The sequence below is a fragment of the Engraulis encrasicolus genome, chromosome 2 (genome assembly GCF_034702125.1).
Source record: "Engraulis encrasicolus isolate BLACKSEA-1 chromosome 2, IST_EnEncr_1.0, whole genome shotgun sequence".
NCBI classification, from domain to species: Eukaryota; Metazoa; Chordata; class Actinopteri; order Clupeiformes; family Engraulidae; genus Engraulis; species Engraulis encrasicolus.
Genome location: NC_085858.1, coordinates 44,228,543 through 44,253,271, shown reverse-complemented (window position 1 = coordinate 44,253,271; position 24,729 = coordinate 44,228,543). Strand labels below are relative to the sequence as shown.

The following is a 24,729-nucleotide window of genomic DNA, read 5'->3' as shown; positions in this document are numbered from 1 at the left end:
TTTGTAGCTTCTCAAGACTCTATGGGCAAAGTGTTCTCTGTATACTCCTTTTGTGTTGTCTGTAATACTCAGTCGGGGCATGCCACCTGATGTTTCTGTGAGCTCTGTAAAATATGAATCTGGCCTTCTTCCCAGAAGTCATGTGACTCACTCACCCAGTTCCCCGAAGAGCTCCACCCCCAGGGCAGCGTAGATGAAGAACAGGAGCATGAAGAGGAGGCCCAAGTTACCCACCTGAGAAGAGGAGAGAAGAGAAGAGATGGAGAGGAGACAAGAGAAGAGGAGAGGAGAGAAGAGGAGAGGAGAGATGGAGAGGAGACAAGAGAAGAGAAGAGAAGAGAAGAGAAGAGAAGAGGAGAGGAGAGATGGAGAGGAGAGAAGAGAAGAGAAGAGAAGAGAAGAGAAGAGAAGAGAAGAGAAGAGAAGAGAAGAGGAGAGGAGAGAAGAGAAGAGGAGAGGAGCGAAGATATGAGAAAAGAGGAGGAGAGGAGAGAAGAGAAGAGAAGAGAAGAGAAGAGACGAGACGAGAAGAGAAGAGAAGAGAAGAGAAGAGAAGAGAAGAGAAGAGGAGCGAAGAGAAGAGAAGGGAAGAGAGAAGAGAACAGAGGAGAAGAGAAGAGAAGAGAAGAGAAGAGGAGAGGAGAGGACAGAAGAGAAGAGGAGTGGAGAGGAGAGAAGAGGAAAGGAGAGGAGAGAAGAGAAGAGAAGAGAAGAGAAGAGAAGAGAAGAGAAGAGAAGAGAAGAGAAGAGAAGAGAAGAGAAGAGAAGAGAAGAGAGGAAGATCTGTCATTCAATTAACCCTATGACACCACTTACAGTCTTGCCGTCTCCAAACGACTCAACATTATTTCAGTATCGATTCATACAGTTTACACATGCACACGCATTCGATAATAATGTGATATCCCTCAGTGAACTCAAACTTGCATTCCTCAGGCAGCATTTACTAGTGCTTAGCTGGCAAGCGAAGCGTGATGGGATAGGACGGGATAGGATGGGATGGGATGGGAGAATTAATGGCGCAACTCCCGTCACGTATTCTGCCGCCGGTGTCCAAGGTATTAGAGGGAATTTGCATTAACCTCGCTTCATGGGTGAGGCGACCTGTCTCTCAGAGCTGCGACCTCAGCCCGGGGTGTGTGCATATTAACAAGCCCTGGGAGCGCCACTGACAGCTTTGGCCGGGCCCAGGATAAAGCCATCTGAACCACCCCCCCACCCAATACTTACAATGTAATGGGGAGAAAATTCTACCCCCCCTCTCCATGGGCCCGGGACAACTGACCTCTTTGGCCCAAACTGCCAGCTTCCCTGATCACTAGCTCCAAGACAAGACAACGCTTTCCCTTTTTCCCTGGAAGTGTGCCATATTATACTATGTGCCTGTTCAAAAAGGGCCCAAAGATGAAAGGCAAAGCTTGAGGTGGAGCTGGGAAAGATAGATGGAGAAGATTAACAATTAATCTTGTACTGGCTATGATGGCAGTCCACTGAACACACTGCAACATTTGTGGACTGTTTTATTTATATATTTTTTTAAATTTAAAGGTCACTTTGAACACAATTTTCATGTTCAGTCACTGAACGGCTTCCTACTGCAACGGTCTGTATCTGCATAAAGTATCAAAAGACCCAAGGTGGACCGCTAAATAATTTCACTACCCCATTTCAGGTGGTTTTATGGCCCGTTTTGGCAAGCGAAATAAAACAAGGCCCTACTGTAGCTGCGACACCAGAATAATGGCAATCAGCGGGGGCATTTACATCCACACCGAATGGCACAGCAAGCTATCAACCGCTCGCAATATCACCAGATAAGTATCTCTCTCTCTCTCTCTCTCTCTCTCTCTCTCTCTCTCTCTCTCTCATGTGCCGCTGAGGAACCCATTTCCATCCTAATTGTCTGACAGCTTGTAAAATAGTAAAACGCAACGATGGAGACGGGGAATGAGTGGGTAGACTTCCAGAGAGGGAGAAGCCGAGCTGAGATGTGTAACGGTTGATGACTTCTGCAGAAGTACTGCTCGACACACCAGGAAAGCTGTCAGACCATAAATCTCCATTTTGGTGGTAGAGAACAGCGTCATGGCCCCTATGTCACACATGCAGTTATATGATCAGTGGCAATGGTGTGAGGGTGGATATTTACAACCTGTCATAAAGATAGAAGGAGGAATGCTGCTAACATAATGTCACCTGAAACAGATATACACTGTATCAATCCTTTGTCTTGTTAAATGTAAAGGTGCACTGTGTATGATGGTGGCCAGAGTAGGTATTGCAACTATGCTGATCATTGAAACTGTGCTGTCTGCTACCAAATTTAATCTTTTCATTTTTCAAAAAAGGGTTCTATGTTCCCTGCTGCTTCCAAGTAGACTGCTGCCGCATGGCAAAGCACAGGTTGTTGCTGCACCTCTGACAGGTTAGATTTAGGGATAATTTTGGTCAGAGCACAAATGTACAACTCAGAAACATTACATTACTGACAGGTTGGGTTTAGAGATGGTTTTGGGAAGGGCACAATTTGAAAACTCGTAAACATTGCATCATTGACAGTTTAAGTTATGCACGGTTTTGGTAAGGGCTAGATACAATGTGGGGAACATAGAACCCTTTTTTAGAAAAAGGGCCCTAAGTTCCCCGGTCCCATACAAAGACCAGGGAACATAGGACCCAGGGAACATAGGTACGCTTCCTGAATTACTCAGCATTATGAAACCCAGCCAGTAGTCTACCAGCTTAAGCAAAGCATGCCAGCCAGACAGCCAGACAAGTCAGCAAGCACGCAAGCATTGGCGTCTGCGTCAGCATTGGGGTCGCTCGGCTCGTTATTGGGAGTTATTGTGGCAAGCCTCCTTAATCAAGTGCCATGTTAATTACACCTCCGCTCTGACTCCACCCAGATCAGGCACACAGCCCAGCGCTAATGATCAGGGGATCAATATTCACGCAGGGGAGGGGAGGAAAGGAAAAGGAGAGAAGAGAAGAGCAGGGGGAGGGAGGAGAGGACAGGAGAGGAGGGGAAGGGGGAGAGGAGAGGAGAGGAGGGGAGGGTAGGAGAGTAGGGGAGAGCAGGGGAGGAGAGGGTGGCTGGGGAGGAGAGGAGATGAGAGCAGGGGAGGGCAGGGTGTAGAGCAGTGTTTCTCAACCTTTTTTAAGGCGAGGCACCCTTTCAATTCATGAAAAATCTCAAGGCACCCCAAACCAACAAGCCGTAACATGGCATCGCATCCGATACCACACAAGCTTAGAAAAGTAACACGTTTGGAAACGTCACACGACCTACGTTTGAAGTTGCAGCTGACCATGGGGCAACCTATATTCACTTAATTGTGCATAAATGGCAGATGAAAGATTCCACTGACAAGCATTATATTACATTATTTTATTTATCAGTCACGTTTCCGCGGCACCCCTGAAGGGGGCCCGCGGCACCCCAGGGTGCCCCGGTACCCCTATTGAGAAACACTGGTGTAGAGGCACAAGGGTGGCATAAGAGTGAAGCGGAGATGCACCACATCCGTCGTCTTGCTTCTTCTGGGTCTCCCTTGAATGCTCCACAATCTGATTATGCTATGATAGCTATGCATACATGAATGTACTCTCTAGGTAGTCCTCAGATGAGCCTTCCATCGTTGCTTCCAGTCATCCTGATTCTCCAGTGCATAGTACACGTATGTACACCCACAATGTCACTACTTGTATGCTCTGTGGGTTTTTGTGATCTTATTTCCTTCGTGGTCAATAAATGTACCTACTCTGCTGCTAATGTGAAAAGACTTTCGTCATTTGTATTTATTTCAGTCGTTGTCCATAAAACAACAACAAACAAAACCAATCTGCCTCCCTCTCTTTCACCCCCTTCCTTCATTCCTTCCTATCTAGCACACTGTGGGTGGATTCCAACATGCAGACTTCCATCCTCCCTTGCTCACTAGCCTGCTTGTGACCTCATGATGATGTCACTGACGACAGAAAATGAATTCAATATCTTGCAAAAGCACAATTCTAATGTCATTTTCTCATTTGCAATTGGGATGGTGAATGAAAAACAGTCCCTCAAAAGTTGTTGTGGCTAGACTGACAGCTGGGAAACTTCATTGTTTTCTCCACCGAGGCGCGGCCAGGAGGCGGAGCAAGGCCACAAGGACAAGTGGAGGAAGGAGTTTGCATATTGGAATGCATCCACTCTTTCCATTCCGACTTCAAATGAAATAACCTGAAATTACTTTAGTGTCTTGAGTGTATGTTTGCGTGCCAATGCATGGATGCATCTACAGTACTGTACTGTAATATGGCACCAGACAGAGTTTTACATCTCAAGTCAGTCCCCTGACAGTACACTCTGGCTCTAAATCTCATATGCCTTTCATTTCCATTTTAGTTGTGATTCCCAGGGCCGGTTCTAGTCAACTTGGTGCCCTAGGCAAGCTTTTTTTGTGAAATTTCACATTGGCATCTGTAAACATAGTGTCATACATCTGATCGAGCACAGCTGATCTAGTACCATGTATATGTAATGAGTGCCCATTAAAAATCGTTGTCAAAGCAAAGTTTCATGCTTAATTTTGCTTATTATTGTAATTCTGTGGCCCGTGGTGCCCCCCAAGATATTTGGCGCCCTAGGCAACTGCCTAGTTTGCCTGTGCCTAGCGCTGGCCCTGGTGATTCCTCTTCCCCATCCAGCGCGTCGCGTCCTGACTGCTTTACAGTGGGTGTGATGCATGCATGCAATTTTAAACACCCATTTCCCTGAAACAGAAACCATTTAAAAATACCTCTCAGCTCTTCTAAATTCTACCTTGACCCTCAGAGGAAAAGCCCATAGAAAGCTATAGATGCACAGACTTCTTATGAGGCGTTGACATTGTTGTTGCATTTACAATATGCTGCAATCTCTATGTGTTTTATGTGTTTTGAAAGTACAAAAACACAAGAACAACTTGAAACTTTGAATCCTACACAGTTAAAACAGAAGTGTTAATTGAACAATTAGAGAGGGGGTGGGGGGTTGGGGGGGGGCTGCCAATGGCTTTCGATCGCCAAACATCTCGAAGGGGCCCCTTCTTCGATATTTCGTGGGCCCAACACCATTAACGTGCAGATTTCTATGCTGAACAGCAAACTCTATATTTATCAGCTATTATAGGCTACCTAATGACCAGGCGTTATTTATAGCCCATTACGATTGCAGACTCCAGAACGACATGATGTTGATGCTGTGCTGCAGGTGAGAATACACTACTGTACCTGGGGAAGTGCTTGCACCACAGTGTCCAAAAGAGCTCGCATCCCTGTAGCCATCTTCAGCAGCTTCAGCACTGCAGAATACAAAAAGAAAGAGGGAGAGAGAGACAGAGAGAGAGAGAGAGAGATAGAGAGAGAGAGGCAGAGAGAGAGAGGAAGACAAAGAGAGAGAGAGTGATAACAAAAGAGAGAGGCAGAGAGAGAGAGGAAGACAAAGAGAGAGGGAGTGAGAACAAAAGAGAGAGCAAGAGAGAGAAAGAGACAGAGAGAGAGAGAAGGGGGGTGTTTATGAATGAAGAGCATCCAGAGAAAAGGGCACAGGATTATGGATGGTTGAGTTGCATGGAGGGATCCCCTCAAGGTTCCATTTCAGACCAAAAAGGTAATGAAGAGCCTCACAAAGGTCAGAGCTAAAATTAGCCACTTCACACACCTACGCGGGCAGACACATTGGGACACATGTAAGACATGCACAAACACGTGGGTGTGCGCCGCAAAGGCAAACACATTCACACGTGCACGTACGCGGAGACGCACGCACGCACGCACGCACGCACGCACGCACGCGCACACGCACACACACACACACACACACACACACGCACACGCACACGCACACGCACACACACACACACACACACACACACACACACACACACACAGCCCTGGAATGGCACTGGGCAGGGCAGCACCGCTCCGACTTTGCCACATGCTGCTCCGCAAGATGAATTAGGCCATCTGACCAATCAATCTGGAGAGAGACTGTTTGTTCATTATTACATAATTTACCCTTTACAAATTTTTCATCAGGGCCTCCTAATAGGGCGTCAGTCAGCAGTTACAGCTCATATTAACACAAGTAATAATAATAGGCAGTTATTAGTGGAGCAGAGCTGCAGTATATTAGAAGGCAAGGGCAGGTGACAGACTCTGTGTGTGTGTGTGTGTGTGTGTGTGTGTGTGTGTGTGTGTGTGTGTGTGTGTGTGTGTGTGTGTGTGTGTGTGTGTGTGTGTGTGTGTGTGTGTGTGTGTGTGTGTGTGTGTGTGTGTGTCTGTGTGTGTGTGTGTGTGTGTGTGTGTGTGTGTGTGTGTGTGTGTGTGTGCACGTGTGCACGTGCGTGTGTGTGTGCATTTAGTGCCAAGCCAGAGAGAGATGAGATTGGATAGGGAAAAAAAGCAAGTAGTAGTTGACAGACAGATAAAACCTTGAAGAAAGAGCGATCATGAACTGCAAAATGAATGATTAAACAACACGACCAGACGGGTAGCTAAGCCGCAAATAACCAATCTTGGTCAGACCAAGTCTCAAAGAGATTTGAAAGTCGATGATAATCAGACTAATCATACTAGAAGGGGTGTGGTAACTAGGATCCGCTGTGTTGTTGAATTCAATACGTCCAGGGCTTTTTTTTTTTTTTTTTTTTAAAAAAAAACAACTTTCTGAACCTGGGATGTGCACCCCTGTTCACCACCAAGCTACCGCTGCCACAAGGGCACTGGAACGAGTTTTCAAGTGGTGGTGCATTTTGTTTGCTTCATTCTTTATTTCTTAACATGTTCTTAATGTTACTGCAGTAGTACTCCACTCGTTTGTCTGCAGTTAAAGTTGGGAAAGCCTCATTTAGGGAGCCCAAAAGTGGGGATGCAAATGCACCACTGCATCCTATCCCCCTTTCCGGCACCTATGCACTGCCAAAACGGACATACAGTCAAAGATATGTGCCACAGGAGAACCTCCTTTCAATGTGACTCATTGCAAAGACCTTGTCAGGTGACTTTACTGTTGGCTTCCTTTTTGACTTGACACATTTTTGGGTTATCAATCAACGAACAGAGAGAGGAAGGCATGCACATGTGGGTCAGAGGAAGGGCCCAAAGCAATGATGCTGAATAAATTGAACCGTTAAGTAGGCTGATTGCATTTGGGAATTTGTGATTGGTTGAAGGGAGACTCAATGACGCAGCTCATAATATCCTCTGTTCCAACAGTGGAACGCTGCAAGTCATTAAAAATTGACTTTACTACAAATAGAGCTAGAGTACACTACAGAGCCTTCAATAACACATCAACCTATTACAACCTATGAATCAAGCGAAAGGGAGTTTTTCCTCACCCCCGATGCCACCAGGGGCCGCACCTGAGCGCCCAATCTCTGTGTGACTATCTATGACTTATGATAGGCCCAGCCACTATGGACCTTACGCATCTAAGAATCCTGGTCCTAACCTACGTTGACCTTACGACTCTACAATCTCTGTCTATCTCTTCTTCCTCTGCCTTCCTGCTATTTCTGCCTCTCCTCTTTACCTCTCCTTTTAAATCCATCTCTAACAATGTTTTTTTTTCCCATTTGTTAAGCACTTTGAGTTACATGCCTTGTATGACACAGTGCTATACAAATACAATTATTATTATTATTATTATTATCAAGACTTAGTCATTGCCAATCTGGTAATGGACAATATTTAACAGTGACAATGGCTTAGTCATAAGCTTTAGGCATATATAGTATTTGGTATTCAGTAGAAGTCCGTAACATTCACCGCGTTCACCAAGCTAGAACCATGAATCATGGTGATTAGCGGCTGCTGTGTTGGTAGTAGGGGTGTGTTCAAAATATCGGGATATGTTATCGCAGCCCTCTTCACGATACGTGTTTTGATACGAAGGCATCAGTATAGTGATATTTCATGGGCAACATTTTTTTTCTCCAAGTTGCTGAAACTACATCTGACACTTGCTCCTTGCTATGCAGTAGGCCAACGGCCTTGTGAAGGCTGTGCTTTGTGCGCATTACAGTATAACTGGTGATCTACAGAAAAAAAAAATTCTAGGTAGCCTGAAATATCTAGATGTGACCAAAGATAAATATTACTCATTAACATAGCATAATAACTAACCATTATAAAATGTTACCTAATAGTCTGATGGAAACACAGCGTACAATCTTAATTTTTTATAAATGTGTATAGATTTATTGCCCTACAAGTTAGCTAAAAAAAATAAAACAATAAAAACGTGTATGGGGTCCCCTAGGAATTTGGGATATCAAAATGGGGTCCTTGGCTCAAATTGGTTAGGAAAGGCCCTACCGTGGCTGATATGGTAGGGCACACGTTTACCACTCGGCCGACCCGGGTTCGATTCCCGGTCCGGGTCCTTTGCCCGTCCTTCCCCATCTCTCTCTCCCAGCTCACTTCCTGTCTCTCCTCCACTATCCTGTCTCACAGACCAATAAAGGCTGAAAAGCCCCCCAATACGCCCCCCCAAAAAAATAAAATAAAAACTGCTTAGGACACACTGTACTAAAGCCCTTACCGCGAGCGATGCGCAGGACCCTCATGATGCGTATGATGGTGGGGTTGATGGGGAGAGCGGCACTGATCTCAATCTCCTCTAGGGTGATGCCCATCACCGATAGCAACACGATGCCCAGGTCCAGCTGGTTCCACCTGTGGAGGGATGGAGGTAGAGGAGAGGAGGATGGAGAGATAGAGGTAGAGGAGAGGAGGATGGAGAGAGAAACATGAGGAGGGAGAGAGGTAGAGGAGAGGAGGATGGAGAGAGAGGTAGAGGAGAGGAGGATGGATAGAGAAACAGGAGGAGGGGAACAGGTGTGTGTGTGAGAGAGAGAGAGAGAGAGAGAAAGAGAGAGAGAGAGAGAAAGAGAGAGACATAGGGAGATTGACCAGAGGAGAGAGAGAGGGAGAGGGACAGGGCAGGGAGTGTCACAGAAAATGCCACGGGGAAGGACATGGACAGAGAGGTAGTGAGAGAGGGATAGAATAGAGACAGAAGAATAGATATTTACAATTCATTTATTGGACTTCACCACCAGTTCATCACATACAATGTTTCCCCTACAACATCTCGTCTCGGCATGAGAGGGGAGGAGCCCTCTCCTTCACACTCTTAATACAAGAAGAATAGAGAGAGAGAGCGAGAGAGAGAGAGACAGAGAGAGAGAGAGAGAGAGAGAGAGAGAGAGACGTACAGGGGGAGACAGAGGGAGAGAGACAAGAGAGGAGGAGGAGGATGAGGGCGAGCGGCAGGAAGAGAAAGGGGGATGGAAAGGACAGGACAGTGGGAGGTAGAGGAAAAGGAAAGAAAGAGAACAGGCACAAGGAAGCGTACTGTAGAGCCAGCCAGCTGTATGAAAATAAGGAGGAGCAGCATGGCGATAGTGGGTGCGATGTGCTGCTCAACACCACTGAATGTCTCACACGCTGTAAGCCTGGTTTATGCCTTTGACAAGTGGTTGGCCAAAAACACTAATCCTCCCCCCCCAATCATCTATCCTCTTATGCTCACCATGGGCTATGCTGCACGCTTTTCATTACAGTTAGCCCCTCATTGATACCACACGGCATTGAAAGACTGTCCTGTTTTTTTTTTCTTTCATATATATATATATTTTAGTTTTTTTGAATGCCTGTTGTTCGTTCACCAGAGAAAATGTAAAAAAGAATAAAAAAATAAATAAATAAATCCTAAATTTGGAGGCCCAATATCCAACAGCTGCACACAATGGAGGAGGTGCGATAAGACAGCATTACACTCTATTTATCTGGGCCTAACCCGAGCCCAGGAGCTAAACAGGGAGCCGATATTAATCTTGCTGATATAACCACAACGGACCATGGACGCTTTTTAGCTTCATTTAATCCAACATGATAAACAGTCAGACAAGACAAGGCTAGGCAACAAGTGAACCTTAAAAAGGGAAAATTCCAGCCAATTTCATCATGCTCACGCTAATGTTGACTTGTCAGTACCTGGAGACACAGCATTTATTTTTGTTTTTATTCAGCCCTTACCTGCACTGAGACTCTTTATATAGGGCAATAACCGAGGACAATCACATTCACTACACTGAGTGTTTTGTATGTGTGTGTGTGCGTGTGTGTGTGCGTGTGTGCGTGTGTGTGTGTGTGTGTGTGTGTGTGTGTGTGTGTGTGTGGGTGTGTGTGTGTGGGTGGGTGTGTCAGTGGTCAGTGTGTGTGTGCGTGTGCGTGTGCGTGTGCGCGTGCGTGTGTGTGTGTGTGTGTGTGTGTGTGTGTGTGTGTGTGTGTGTGTGTGTGTGTGTGTGTGTGTGTGTGAGTAAGAGAAAGAGAAAGAGTGTGGGTGTGTGTATCTTAACTGATGTATGGCATTTTGCTATACTCATTTTTGCTATATATTTAGTGCAATCTATCTATGTAAGCTGTCAGACACCTTAATTGCCCTTGGTATTACTAAAACTACTCTACTCTAGTTCCTGGTAATCAGAATAAGGACATTGGGTTTGTTTACATAAAAAGGCATCTTAACATACTCTAACTATTCTCCCGAGAGCTCTTGCTATGTTGTTAAAATTGGCGGGAATTGTCCTTTTGAAGAAACATTACAGCCGTGCGTCTATAAGCCTGTGGATGCTGCTAAGGGCCTTATAGGGGCAGTCATGGGTAAGCAGTTAGGGCGTCAGACTTGTAGCCCAAAGGTTGCTGGTTCGACTCCCAACCCGCCAGGTTGGTGGGGGGAGTAATTAACCAGCGCTCTCCCCCATCCTCCTCCATGACTGAGGTACCCTGAGCATGGTACCGTCCCGCCGCACTGCTCCCTTGGGGCGCCATTGGGGGCTGCCCCCTTGCACGGGTGAGGCATAAAAGCAATTTCGTTGTGTGCAGTGTGCAGTGTTCACTTGTGCGCTGTGGAGTGCTGTGTCACAATGACAATGGGAGTTGGAGTTTCCAAGTTGGGCTTATATAGTGCTAACACACCAAGTAAAGCACCAATAGGGAGCGAGGGGGCATCCTCCACAGCTGATTTCAATTTACATTTAATTAAATGTGTTATGTGCTATCCAATTTCAATTTCATTTAATGCACTTCAACCGTATATAATTTAATTAATTTAGTCAATTACAAATCAAATTGAAATGAGTTGATCAATCATGTACAGTATATTTACGACGGTCATATTTAATTCAATTAGAACGCTTCCTTGCACACAGTGTCAGTCTTTATATCTTACTGTACTGTTTGTCTTGTGCTTTAAATATCACACAGTTCAGTGAGACACAGACAAAACCAGGGCTGGACTGGCCATCTGGCATAGAGGGCATTTCCCGGTGGGCCCTGCACCCTTGTGGGCCCCTATTTTCAGAAATGCAAAACAAAAAAAAAGAATTTTTTTTACATTTCTGAAAATAGGGGCCCCGCAAGGGTGCAGGGCCCACCGGATATTCAGTTCTGCACCAATAATTATGAGGTGCCCCTTTAAGCCAAAAGTGCCCAGGCCCTATTTCTCCCCCAGTCCAGCCTTAGCCAATACTGTTGTTCCAAGTACTTGTACGGTATGTGTGGTTGCTGTCAAGAATGCTGAAATGTGTAAGACAGAGATGTAGCCTATTCTTTGAGAAATATGGGATAAGTAACTGTCGAATCTCTCCACAGTAGCTGGATAGACTTCCTCCAGTTCCACTGAGCAATTTGTTTCTGCATTTCAGTGCATTTCAGTGGGAAATTGAACATAATAGAAAATAAAAGAGAAATAAATAGACGAGGTGTCAGTGTGTCGGAGTGCAGAGTAGCAAGAGACTCGGAAGGCCAGGCAGTGCAGACTGGCAATTTTGCTCTGTAATTTATCAGCAATGTGTCTCCTCAGAGGTACAGCGGAGAAGAAGACAGTGAGGAGGGAAGTGGTGAAGGGGGGGGGGCATTGATGTGCCTTCAAGATTGGGGTGTGTGCGTGTGTGCGCGCGCGTGTGCGTGCGTGCGTGCGTGAGTGTGTGTGTGTATGTGTCTACAGGTATGTGTGCCCATGTCTGTGTGTGTGTGTGTGTGTGTGTGTGTGCGTGTGTGTGTGTGTGTGTGTGTGTGCGCGCGCGCGTCCATGTGCATGTACGTGTGTGTGTGTGTTATACAGTGCTTCGGTGGAGGTACCTGTCTTTGAAAAAACGGTGGAATCCAAAAGCGATGAGCTTCAGAACAGCTTCCAGCACAAAGGTGGAGGTGAAGAAATAATTGCAGTATTTCAGCGCTAAATCCAGAGACTTCACATGTAGGAGAGAGAAAGAGAAAGAGAAAGGCAGGGGAAATTAGACAGAAGCAGAGCAACAATGGGAACAATAATAGAAAATACACACATAAAAAAGGACAATAAGCGCTTATTATTTTATGACACAGTAACCACTTAACATAAAATATACAGTAAACCCTTTTAGGAGCCTGTAAAAGCGAACACAAATGAAGAAAAATTAAGAAGATCAACACATTTCCTTGATGGGAAATGTGTTTTTTTTTTCTTTTCTTTTTTTTTTAATGTGGCTGCTACAGACATCCATCTGCTTATCACAGCAGGAGTTGTATCTTCAGTTGAACCCAGAGAGGTCCTATCAGTATTTATTCATAGCCAAATCTAAAAGTCTCCCTTTAAATTTTAATAAAGAATATAAAAAGTGAAATAATAACGAATTCAGATCTCATCTTTGTGCTAAATAGGGACATGAAAGCACGGCTGCCTCTCTTGGTCCTCATCAAATCTGACTTCATCCAGCCTTCATACACGAATAAATAATAAGGACGAATAAAATTGCAACCCCATCAGGAATAATCATCTACAGTACATACTTTGTGTGTTTACGGTGTGCTGTACCATGCCCTTCACTGTTTTTCCAAAAGTGTCCATTGTATAAATCAGGGATGGGCAAATTTCATGATAAGGAGGGCCACATTTTTTTCATAGTCACGATCAGAGAGCAACTCACAGAATTCGAGGTGCAGTTGGTTGCTCACTGACTGCCGATATTGTTTGGAAGGAATAGGGGTGTTCTGTATCAGCCAACAGTACAATTAAAACAGATTGATTCAGTAGTAAGTCTGGTCATTTTCTTTTTAATTACCAGTATGTTTTATCCACAGGCCACGCTGACTGAGGAGGTGGGCCGCATGTGGCCCTGGGCCTCTAGGTGCCATTTTATAACGATAAAGGTACACTGTGCAGGAAATGGTCAAAAAGGATATTGCAACTCTGCTGCTCATTGAAACTGGGCTGCCAATTTGATCTTTCCATGAAAGTTTACCAAGTAATAAACTAATATTTTCTAGCATGGCCCAAGTACAGTCATTTTTTAAGCTAAAAATGGCTATTTCTGGAAATTCAAAATGGCGGACCATGGAGAAGATCCCCCTTTTCATGTAAGAAAAGTAAAACAATTTCAGTCATAATGAATACTTAGAATTGTATGGTGATGGTAAGTATTCATGAAACAGGTAACATTAATGAATGAGTAGCAGGAATTCTGGAAATAAACAACTAAAAATCTCATACAGTGTCCCTTTAAAGCCCATCCAAGTCATAGCAGAGGAACCACAGGTACCGTTTTGTGGACTATGACTATTTTTTCCAATTGCGAACAATTCCCTTAGCAAGCAAATCCTGAGAGGGTGTGTGAATCGTATCAACTACACTTCCACGTTCAGTCCCCATTTCATTTACTTTAGAGGTGCATATATCTTGTAAAGTTTGGCCTATATAAAATGCTGTCTTTATTATTGGACTCTGCCATTTGCTATAATCGGCATATAGCCAACATGAATAGAAAATACTACATCTTGCTGTTCAAAATCATCAATTCCATTTTCTTGTCTGATATATGGACAAGTCAGAGAATATAAAATGACAAATCCACTTTTTATATACCTTGGCTCAATAACAGCTTGCCACCAAACAAACTCTCTCCCATCCAGTGAATTGCTGAGTGCATCAGAATGTGTTTGTTGAAATGAACCACTTGTGCCCAACTGCCACAAATAATGTAACTCTCTTTTTGTCTATCCTCAGGCAGCATTCAGACCCAACAAAGCAATATTGATTTCATGTGTAAGACAAAGGGACTTGTCTTTGTCCTGTTCAACAAAGAAAAACATTTATAAATCGGGCTTTTATCAGTGCACTTCAGCTGAGGCTAACTTCAAAACATTTACGAATCAGTCATGTAGCGCTCAGTCATAAATATCCTTGTTTTGTCCCACACTGTCACATAACAAGGACATATTCATCCATCTAGACAGTTTCAGCACACTCTGTGTCTTTCATAAATGATCCGAACGTTGACAGCTTGAGAAAATTCAAATAAATTCAGTGAGAAAGTCAGATAAATCACTCTCACTTTGAACTGCGCCTCTTGTATGATCAGTGACCATTTTCTTCTTTTTATCTCTCGCACTCACATCTCCACTGTCTTGTTTTAGCAAAACCTCTGAAAAATACTCTGCTTTCATTTGATTTTCATCTGAATGTGTCACTGTCTGTTATTCACATTCTATTCTCATGCAAAATACTAGACTGGTTGAAGTGAGGATCAACTGTATTAAACACGAGCCAGGCAGCCATTGCTTCTATTCAGGCCAAGAGCAATACAATATTTTTTGTGAGACCCCGAAAAATCAGGAACTCCTCCTACTTTGTCGGGAATCATACAACCATTAGAAATCCAAGGGAGGCAGGTGGACCATGCTGTTTGGGAAATGTTAATTGTTATGCTCTTGAAGGAGAGGATTGTGCACATCCCAGGAAAAGGTGCAGGATTACGCAGAAGAAAAGATTGGTAGGATTACGTTTCGACCTCAACAGTCTTCATCAGATTCGATTTGGAATCTGATAAGGACTGTTGAGGTCGAAACGTAATCCTGCCATGAAACAATTGTTATGCTCTTGGTCAGACGAAGTCTCGAAGAGATTTGAAAGTCGATGACAATCAGGCTAATTAAACGCCACCACCATTTCAGGAATTGAGTTTAGCCTCTAAGGAGAGTGTATCCATCTTCCAATCAAATGTATTCATTTCATGATACCATTATGCACCAAGTAGCACATGCTTCATTTCCAGTTTCATAAATCACAGCCGTGCACAAGGGACCATTTGCAATGTTACTTGTATATACCCCTAAATGACACCTGCAGTATGGTGCGCAGTGCTCATAGTATACTGTATACTGTATACTGTATACTGTTGGACAGTGAGTATGTGCACTTGATTCCCGCATCCTGGTACATATACTGTATGTAAGGTCAAACAGCAAGTGTATTCCTGCCTTTAGACATCACCACCATCACCACCAACCTGGGCAACCTTTGGGCAACAAGTCACCTCACAACACCCTAACCACTTACCCATGACTGCCCCTGCCTACCTCAGGCCAATGCTTTGGGACCAGCATCCTTGCTGTCTTTCTGATTGGAATGATTGTGCCGAGTAGCATGGGCTTTCCCAGGGTACCTTTTAGACTGCGTTGACTTGCACTTCAGTATACTGCCATCCGCTGTTGCAGCATTACCTTCCTGTCTATCTCAATTATCTGACGGAATCCATTTTCTAGGCTACAAGCTCTCAGCAGATGTCTCATTTGACCACAGTGACACCTCCTTACACACAATAACGCATGCACAACATAGTGAAAGTTGTCAGTTTTCATGTTCAGCCTCAAGTCTAAGTTGTCATCCTTTAAAGTCCCGTACATTAAACAGCTTGGTAGACTGTGAATTTTTGATGCACAGGGATTTTCTTGATGCCCATTAAAACGGATGATAGTCATTTGCCATAACGTGATTATGTTTATGCCCAGGCCTCGTCTATAATATATGGCATTTGACAAGGCAACTGCCTTTGAATAGGAAGACTGAGAAGGCAGAGAGAGGTGGGGGGGTGAACACAGTTGACATTATCCCTACTCAATTTTCATTTGCCTCGTCAACTACTGAAGAACATAACCGTCATGTTAATCAGGCCGACAACATGTTTGCAGCCTTTGGAGATGCTGTTTTCTCCTCTTGCTCCAGAGTGTGATTTTACACACTGCCAGTCAATCCTATTTCAACCATATAAGATCCAGTCAGATGTCTGGAAGTATCTGTTACAGTGTGTGACTGCAACTAACTGGGACATCCAAATCACTTTACTGACACCCTACCTACTGTAACTATGTATTATAGAAGGAAAACTTCTGAAATGTAAAATTAGAAGAATGGCTATCGCTGTACACTCATGAACACAGAGATTTACACAGTGAGAGAGAGAGAGAGAGAGAGAGAGAGAGAGAGAGAGAGAGAGAGAGAGAGAGAGAGAGAGAGAGAGAGAGAGAGGATGGAGAGTGAAAGAATGAAAGAAAGAAAGAAAGAAAGAAAGAAAGAAAGAAAGAAAGAAAGAAAGAAAGAAAGAAAGAAAGAAAGAAAGAAAGAAAGAAAGAAAGAAAGAAAGAAAGAAAGAAAGAAAGAAAGAAGGACAGAGCAGTTTAACATTGCTCAAGGACGGCAAGAGAATGAATAAACCGCCCCTCTGTGTTGAATTTGAAATGGCACACACGGAGCTGAGAGGCATGAGAAGCACACAGCAGGCACAAAACACACCACAAACAGCATCAAAACACACCACAAACAGCATCCGTTAATAGGAAAAAAGATAACAACACACAACATGCACACAACATGACAACATAACACTGAGCTGAGAGGCATGGAAAACACACAGCAGGCACACAACACACCACGAACAGCATCAGTGAATTGGAGAAACCATGATAACACAGAACATGCAGTCTGACAACATAACTCAGAAGTATTCAATGAACTCGTGACCAAACTCCAAACATCTTCTGTGTTTTTGTCCAAACACAACAAACAAACAGACGGACTGGCATTTATACGTAAAAACATACGTACAAACATACGTACAAACATACGTACGTACATACATACATACATACATACATGTACATACATACATACATGTAGGCTACATACATACATACATACTAGGGGTGGTACGGTTCACAAAAGTCACGATTCGGTCCATATCACGGTTTCAAGGTCACGGTTTTCGGTTTTGTACGGTTCTGGTTTTTTTTGTTTTTTTGTTTTAAATAAATAAAATTCATTATGCACTGGAAATGTATAATGTAAAAATTAGAATGAAAATGTAAGCTTATCATGGGCATGTTGAATTTGACTTCATTTAACCTGTAACAAGGTGAAGTTACTGAAAGAGGAAAGATATCAATGATTTTAACATGCTTCCATTTATTTCACAAAAAGGGAGAACTAAGTCCTAACTTTTAAGTTGACAAATATTCAAATATTACATACTATAACACATTTGACGTGTAAAAATAAAACAGCTACACTCCTGTAGGCAATGAGACCATTAGGTCAGTGCAGTATGACTATTTTGGTTAATGACACACTGAGAACGAATTGGACTTTTATTTTGATACCGCTTTCTGCGAGTTTTGCGCTTAGGATGAATCAGTTGCTTCCTATCATGAAACTGCCGGCCGTGAGAAGCATAGAAGTAAAATCAGAAGTCAAATTCAATTTTAAGTGAACAAGTGATAGGGTTAAGTTATGTTAAAATGTGACAGTTAAGGTAACAAATAATTTAAAAAGATCGTTTTTTTTTAGAAGTGTATGCACAAGAATGTTTCAAAAAACTCCTGTGAAGCTGAGCCTGTTAAAACAGTCAATTTTTATTTCGGTTATAGTGTTAAACATCAATGTTAACTAGACAACAGCACAAAGTCCCCTTCATTCCATCAGAGTTTAACTGGCTACATATATTAGGCCTAACAGTTGATTCCAGTCGACAGCGCAGTGAATCGGATGGATATGTTCAATTATCTCGCATTTTGCCGACCGGAATCCCCATTCAATGCCACGTGTATATAGCCTACACTAGGCTACTGTAACGTAAGTCATAGTCTACTTTGTTCTGCTGATCTGTCATTTTTTGTAAATTCATGTTCATTTAATTTAAATTGGTCAGAATAAAGGCTGGGGGCAGTCACTTGCGCTAACGTGGAGAGAGAGAGGGGAGAGGGAGACATTGCTGACCGACCTGCACTTGCACAGGCTATGTAGCCTAGTCAGCTGGTGCATGCTGTTACATTATGCATTTCAGTTGGCTGATAGAAGTCAGTCTTTCCACCTCCAATATCCTACGTAGCCTTTGTGTGCTTGTAAAAGTAGTAGGATTTTAATTGCGTCGTCTGCCGGTGGTCACTCTCTTTTTTTTTTGGAAACCGTGGGCACCGTGCGGTTGCTCACTACCCCGTTCCGTGACATGCAAACCGTACGATTTCGGTATGCGACGCAAACCGTACAATGCCTAATACATACATACAGACATACACAGACAGACAGACAGACAGACAGACAGACAGACAGACAGACAGACAGACAGACAGACAGACAGACAGACAGACAGACAGACAGGACACTGAAAAAGAGCCTTTGTAGCATGCAGATGTCACTCTCTCTCTCACACACACACACACACACACACACACACACACACACACACACACACACACACACACACACACACACACACACACACACACACACACACACACACACACACACACACACACACACTACAGACACACTTACATGAGGCTGGCTGTAGTGCTCCAGTGACATGGTGATGACGTTGATGCCGATGATAACGGTGACTAAGAGGTCCAGGTAGTGGCTGGTGCACAGGGTGTGGATGGCCAGGCGCACGTGGCTGTAGTTGGCATAGTACGGCAAACGCTGGGCCTCTGCACATCACACAGAAAAGAGAAGACATACAAGACATACATTTTAAAGATAAAAAACTACTTTTGAGGCACTACTTACTAAAATTGAAAAGCCTTTATGAAACTCTGGCTAGGTTTCATTTGAAAAGTTTTTTTTTAATGAAAAGATTAAAAAAAACTACTTTGGGTGGCGTATCCGTTTAACAATAGCACAAACTACTATACTGTACTTTTTTCTTTTTTCTCTTTTCAAGCAACTTAGTTGCCAGAACCTTTTACACAATCTTCATCATGGCAGTCGGTAACACTATTATTCTGTTTAGCAATGAGGCCTTGGGTTCAACTCCCCTGGAGGCCTTGGGTAAGGAACATTAGCTAAATGAGAACATTTAATTACGTATATGTTTCAATATGCCGCTATGATGGTGAGGCCTACTGTACAAAACAAGCCTTCACCTTTGATTGTGTTGTGTAGGTTGCATATTGATTTGCATGGCCCTCCACCGCTCGGGCCAATCCTCAGTAGGCCTAACCTTCCATTTTGATTACGCTACGCTGGCCTTGCATGAGGTGGAATTGCTGATTGTTTGCCTTTGCTATAGGTAGTGTGTATTGAGTTTTATTCTTTTCCAGTTCAAACCAACTACTACTACTGCCAATGAAAATGGTCTTAAATCATCCCCCTCAATGAAAATGGTCAAAATCATCTACCTCTAAAACAGGCATCCCTTCTTCACATATTGTGTTAAAATTGCACTTTTAACAACTAACTACATTTTCTACATTTTCTCGGAGGAGAAACCCTCGAACCCCCAATAATCAGAATCCATCTTTGCCCATCCCCCCTGCTTTGATTTTACAACTCGTGCAACCACTGTGTATAGCGGTGCATAGCAATGATTAAAGAAGGTCAATGCCTCCTTTGCCTTTCTATTGCATCAATGGAATTTATCGTGTTATTTTTATGGATTGAATGTTTGTGAGTTAACCAATAAAGCAATAAAAGCCAGTGACAATATCAACATTTTGCCGAATGTTCAAAATGTTTTAGTTAATTGGTTCACAGACAGAATGAGAATCAATCAATCAATCAATCAATCAATCAATCAATCAATCAATCAATCAATCAATCAATCAATCAATCAATCAATATAATTTATATAGCATATTATCATTCATAACTGTCATTCAATGTGCTAAAGAGTAGAGAAAGAGAAGAGTGAAGAAAAACTACATTGTATTAAGTATATGACTAACTGACTATAACCAAAGGCAGATGAAAATAAAGCTGTTTTAATTTCTTTTTACTGTTGGGGCAGTTCTAAATTGGACAGGAATAGTGGGGTCGTATTAGGCTCAGTCATTTCAAATTGGTGTTAAAGTTTGGTTTTCACTTCCAAGTTGAAGTTTAGGGTCTATAGAACAATTTGAGTTCGAGTGTCAAACACACAGATAACAAAATGGCCTGCGGGGGGCGCTCTAAAATATATAAACTGCTATAACTTTTGATTATTTAAACCAAATGATACATATGAGGTATGTATGGATTCAGCATGAAGAGGAGAAACCGGTGAGCTAAGTATTCGGTTACCAGATTAAAGACACACTATGTAATAAACACACTTTTAGCCAATGGACAGCAAAATCCGGGCTTTTTTAAGATAAAGGGTGGAAATGCCCTCAAAGTTGCAATGAAACATCATCTATTGTTACAAGCTATTGTAAATAAAGCCTGGGATATCATTCAACTTGATTTGTTCAGAATATCCCTGAAGCACACAGATACTTAGGATACCTATACACAAATATGGCTGCATAAAGCCTATGCTATACTTAGCACCCAACTTGCAACTTTGAGTTTATGAATTTAGGATCATGAGTACCAGCTTTTTTTCAATCAAGCCATCATTTTATTCACAAAAAACTTTATATCTGAAAGAAAGTAAATCAATAATAATAATAATAATAATAATAATAAGGATAATGATGATGATGATATATACTATGAGGAACAACAGTTCTTCCGGCATTCAAAAACAAACAGAAGACCATAGGGCTAACATTTATCCCAATACTCCACTCAACAATAACTATGACAGGGAACAGATAAAATAACAGTCACTGGTCAGTCTTAGAAATTGCATGTGCACTTGAACAGACGTGTGCACTTTAACCCTGTCTTCATGCACTTGCACCAAGATCTGGCAGGTCTATTTGTAAGTACTAGTACAGCTGCACTTCACCTCTAGTTGGAATACATCTTTGGCAACGGCATCTTTGGTAGTGTAGTCCAAATCTGGGAACTGTCCATTTGTTACCAGATTGGCAGGCATTTCTGGCAAATGCAGATAATAAGACAGAACGTTTTTTATTTCTGTCAACTGTGCTGGTAACAAATGGACAGTTCCCAGATGACAGATGTCTTCATAACAGCAGATGATTGTGTCTTCCATGTATGAAATAGTTCTATAGTATTATTCAGTATGCTTGCCAAAGGCCTCTGCTTGCCCCCAGCAAGCATACTAATTGTTGTCCGACAGTTTATTATTTAGTATGCTTGCGGGAAAGCATACTAATTGTTCATCGACAGTTTATTATTATTCTACATTTTTCCATTCACCTCCATTCATTAGTATGGTGGCTTTGAATCATTGCAGCGTTAGAGATAGACACGGTTTGAGTGCCAAAACGAACAGCTCGAAAAGGGCTCAAGGTGTGTGCATGTTTTGAGTTAGTGCAGGTTGAAAGTTCAGTCACAAGTATAGTAGTGCAGGTGGAATGTTCAGTCGCAGATATGGTGGTGGGGGATGGGGGGGGGGGGCTTGTCAGTGGCCTTGCTGGCTAGAGGCTGACAGTGGAGGGAGAGTGGGTTGAGTGTTCAGCATCTTGATCGCTTGGTGCATTGTGCTGCTCGCCAGCCTGGTGGTACGGGAACGGAGGCGCCTGTACCTCTTTCCAGAGGGCAGGAGTAACTACATCAAGGTCTACTGTAATAGTATAATAATAATATTATTGATTTATTTTCTTCTAGATATATATATTTTTTTGTGATTTTATGTGTTAATAGAATATGGCTTGATTGAAAAAAGATGGTACTCATGATCCTAAATTCATAAACTCAAAGTTGCAAGCTGGGTCGTAAATATCACATAGGCTTTATGCAGCCATAATTGCGTATAGGTATCCTAGGTATCTTTGTGCTTCAGGGATATTCTGAACAAATCAAGTTGAATGATATCCCAGTCTTTATTTACAATAGCTTGTAACAATAAACTATGTTTCATTGCAACTTTGAGGGCATTTCCACCCTTTATCTTAAAAAAACTGAATTTTCCTGTCCATAGGCTAAAAGTGTGTTCATTACATGGTGTGTCTTCAATCTGGTGACCGAATACTTAGCTCACCAGTTTCTCCTCTTCATGCTGAATCCATACATACCTCATATGTTAAATTTGGTTAAACTAATCAAAAGTTATAGCAGTTTATACATTTTAGAGCGCCCCCCGCAGGCCATTTTGTTATCTGTGTGTTTGACACTCGAACTCAAATTGTTCTATAGACCCTAAACTTCAACTTGGAAGTGAAAACCAAACTTTAACACCAATTTGAAATGACTGAGAAAAATTGCACATGCCTACGACCCCACTAGAAGCTGTATCCAGCATTTGGTAGCATAATGACTAGATGCCATTTCATCCTGTCTGGATTTGACACAATCCTTAATTTAGCTAGGTTCCTAAGGTGCAAAAAAACTCATTTATTTAGTCATGTTTTTGATGTGAACATTGAAACTGAGATAACAGACAAATGCCAGAGGACACAGACATGATGTAACCAGCTCAGCCGAGTGAAGACAAAACTCTATCTCTTCTTGAAGTGAGAAACATGTTTTACTTTCACATTATTTCCACGCATGTGACGAAAAAAGCTTTGCATCCAGTCGTGGCCTAATGTGGACATCCGTGGCCTAATGGTTAAGGAGGTGGCCTTAAAATCAGACAGTTGTTTGTTTGAATCCCACCTTTACTTCTCCCTACAAGCAAGGCAGCTAATCCCACACTGCTCCAGGGACCATAACCAATACCCTGTAAATACCTGCAATTCGCTTTGGATAAATCCATCAGCTAACTGTAATATGCTGCAGTGCAATGTAATCTCTGAACCTCCATCTCAACTGATGTAAGGCATTTTGCTTTATATTTTTGCTATATGTTTACTGCAATGTGGAATTATATGTATTGGGTCTTTGTGTATGTCTTGTATGTATCTATGTAAGGCTAAGCTGTCAGACATCTTAATTTCGCTCGATAGTAGCCCCTTAATGCATGCCGTACCTCCTGAGGCACGCTGTAATAGACATTGAAAGTTAACTACTATAGTACTACACTACTATGACAGTGCACAGGGCCTTTGGTAATACATTACGACTTGGTCATTGCCATGCTGGTAACAGCTAATTTATAATGCCGTGTCTTAAGGGGTTAATAAAAGTACACTACTCTACTCTAGCCTGATAATCATCGACTTTCAAATCTCTTCGAGACTTGGTCTGACCAAGACCATAAAAATTAGCCTTTCCCAAATGGCATGGTTGACCCGCCTCCCTAGGTTTGCTACAGGTTGACTGGTGTCCGACAAAGTGGGTGGAGTTCCCGTTTTTCTGGGAAATCAGAAACGATATTTACATTGCTCTTGGCCTGACTAGTTGCAACGCCGAAGGCGTTGCGTCACCAAGAGGGCATGGCCTGGCTAACTCCACTCTACAATCTCCTTTCTCTTGTTTTTCTCCAGTGTTTCTCCACTCACTGCGTCTCTTCTTCTCCATGCGCCTCTGCCTCTTCTCCTCCCTCCGCTTGGCCTCCTCCACCTCCTGGTGCTGCCGGCACTTGTGGAAGTTCTCCACCACCACGCCCACGAACATGTTGAGCACGAAGAAGCTGACGATCAGCAGGAAGGAGATGAAGTAGAGCAGCATCCAGGGGTTGTTGTTGGTCACCGGCTGCATGGGACAGGAGACATTTGACATTTAAAATCCCTCTAAATGGTAAAATGGTAAATGGACTGCATTTACTATGTAGCGCATTTCCACTTCTTCGAGCACTGAAAGCGCATTACATTGTATGCCTCACATTCATGGGACAGGAGAGATGGAGAGAGAGGAGGTCTATTGGTCATCCGCTGCATGGGACAGGACACATTTGACATTTAAAATCCCTCTATTGAACCATCCATGGTCCACACATCCACCAAAATATCCCCCAACCCATCCTATCCCATTAAAAACAACCCCTTACCAAAGAAAACTTAACCCACCACACCCCCTTATCCGCACACCTCCTCATATCAAATAGTTCAAGTTGTCTATAGCCTGATAGTAGGCATTGTCTGAGCTTCTCAGACAATGTTGATGCCATATGTAAGAAAGCTAACCAAAGGTTGTTTTTAATAAGAAAATTGAGAGGCTTTGGAGTTCGCAGCAACATTTTGGAAAGGACCTACGTTAGCTTAATAGAGAGTGTCATCACCTATAACATCTCTGTTTGGTATGGCCACCTCACCCTATCTAATAAGAACAGGCTGTCCAGAGTGGTGAAAATGCTGGGAAAATCATAGGGCGACCCCAAAAGCAACTGGACAAGCTGTATTGGACTGCAGTTGATAAAAACCATAAACATTTTGGATGACAACACCCACCCCCTTAACCCTGAATTTGAACTGCTCCCCTCAGGGAGGCGCTACAGAGCACACATTACAAGAAAAACATCTACAAGCATTCATTCATACCCAACGCAATCTCCATGGTTAATAAGCAATGGAAAAGCTAGGCTGGTATAACAACAACAAGGGACTGGATCTGGTATCTGACCTGTACTGTATGTGGTGTGTGTGCTGGGAGGGGTGGCCGGAGGGAGGGGATATGTG

The 24,729-nt window shown here is 43.0% G+C and overlaps 1 protein-coding gene across 1 annotated transcript in view; it reads right to left on the bottom strand.

The window, feature by feature from the left end:
• The window catches only part of LOC134464840 (voltage-dependent T-type calcium channel subunit alpha-1I-like), a 294,648-nt gene that overhangs the window by 24,869 nt on the left and 245,050 nt on the right, over positions 1-24,729 (bottom strand). Inside the window, exons 27-32 of the mRNA XM_063218175.1 lie at positions 23,614-23,806; positions 18,677-18,828; positions 12,175-12,284; positions 8,570-8,703; positions 5,254-5,324; positions 156-234 (exon numbers count right to left, since the gene is read on the bottom strand). Coding sequence (XP_063074245.1) covers positions 156-234; positions 5,254-5,324; positions 8,570-8,703; positions 12,175-12,284; positions 18,677-18,828; positions 23,614-23,806 — 739 coding nt within the window. The remainder of the gene's footprint in view (positions 1-155; positions 235-5,253; positions 5,325-8,569; positions 8,704-12,174; positions 12,285-18,676; positions 18,829-23,613; positions 23,807-24,729) is intronic.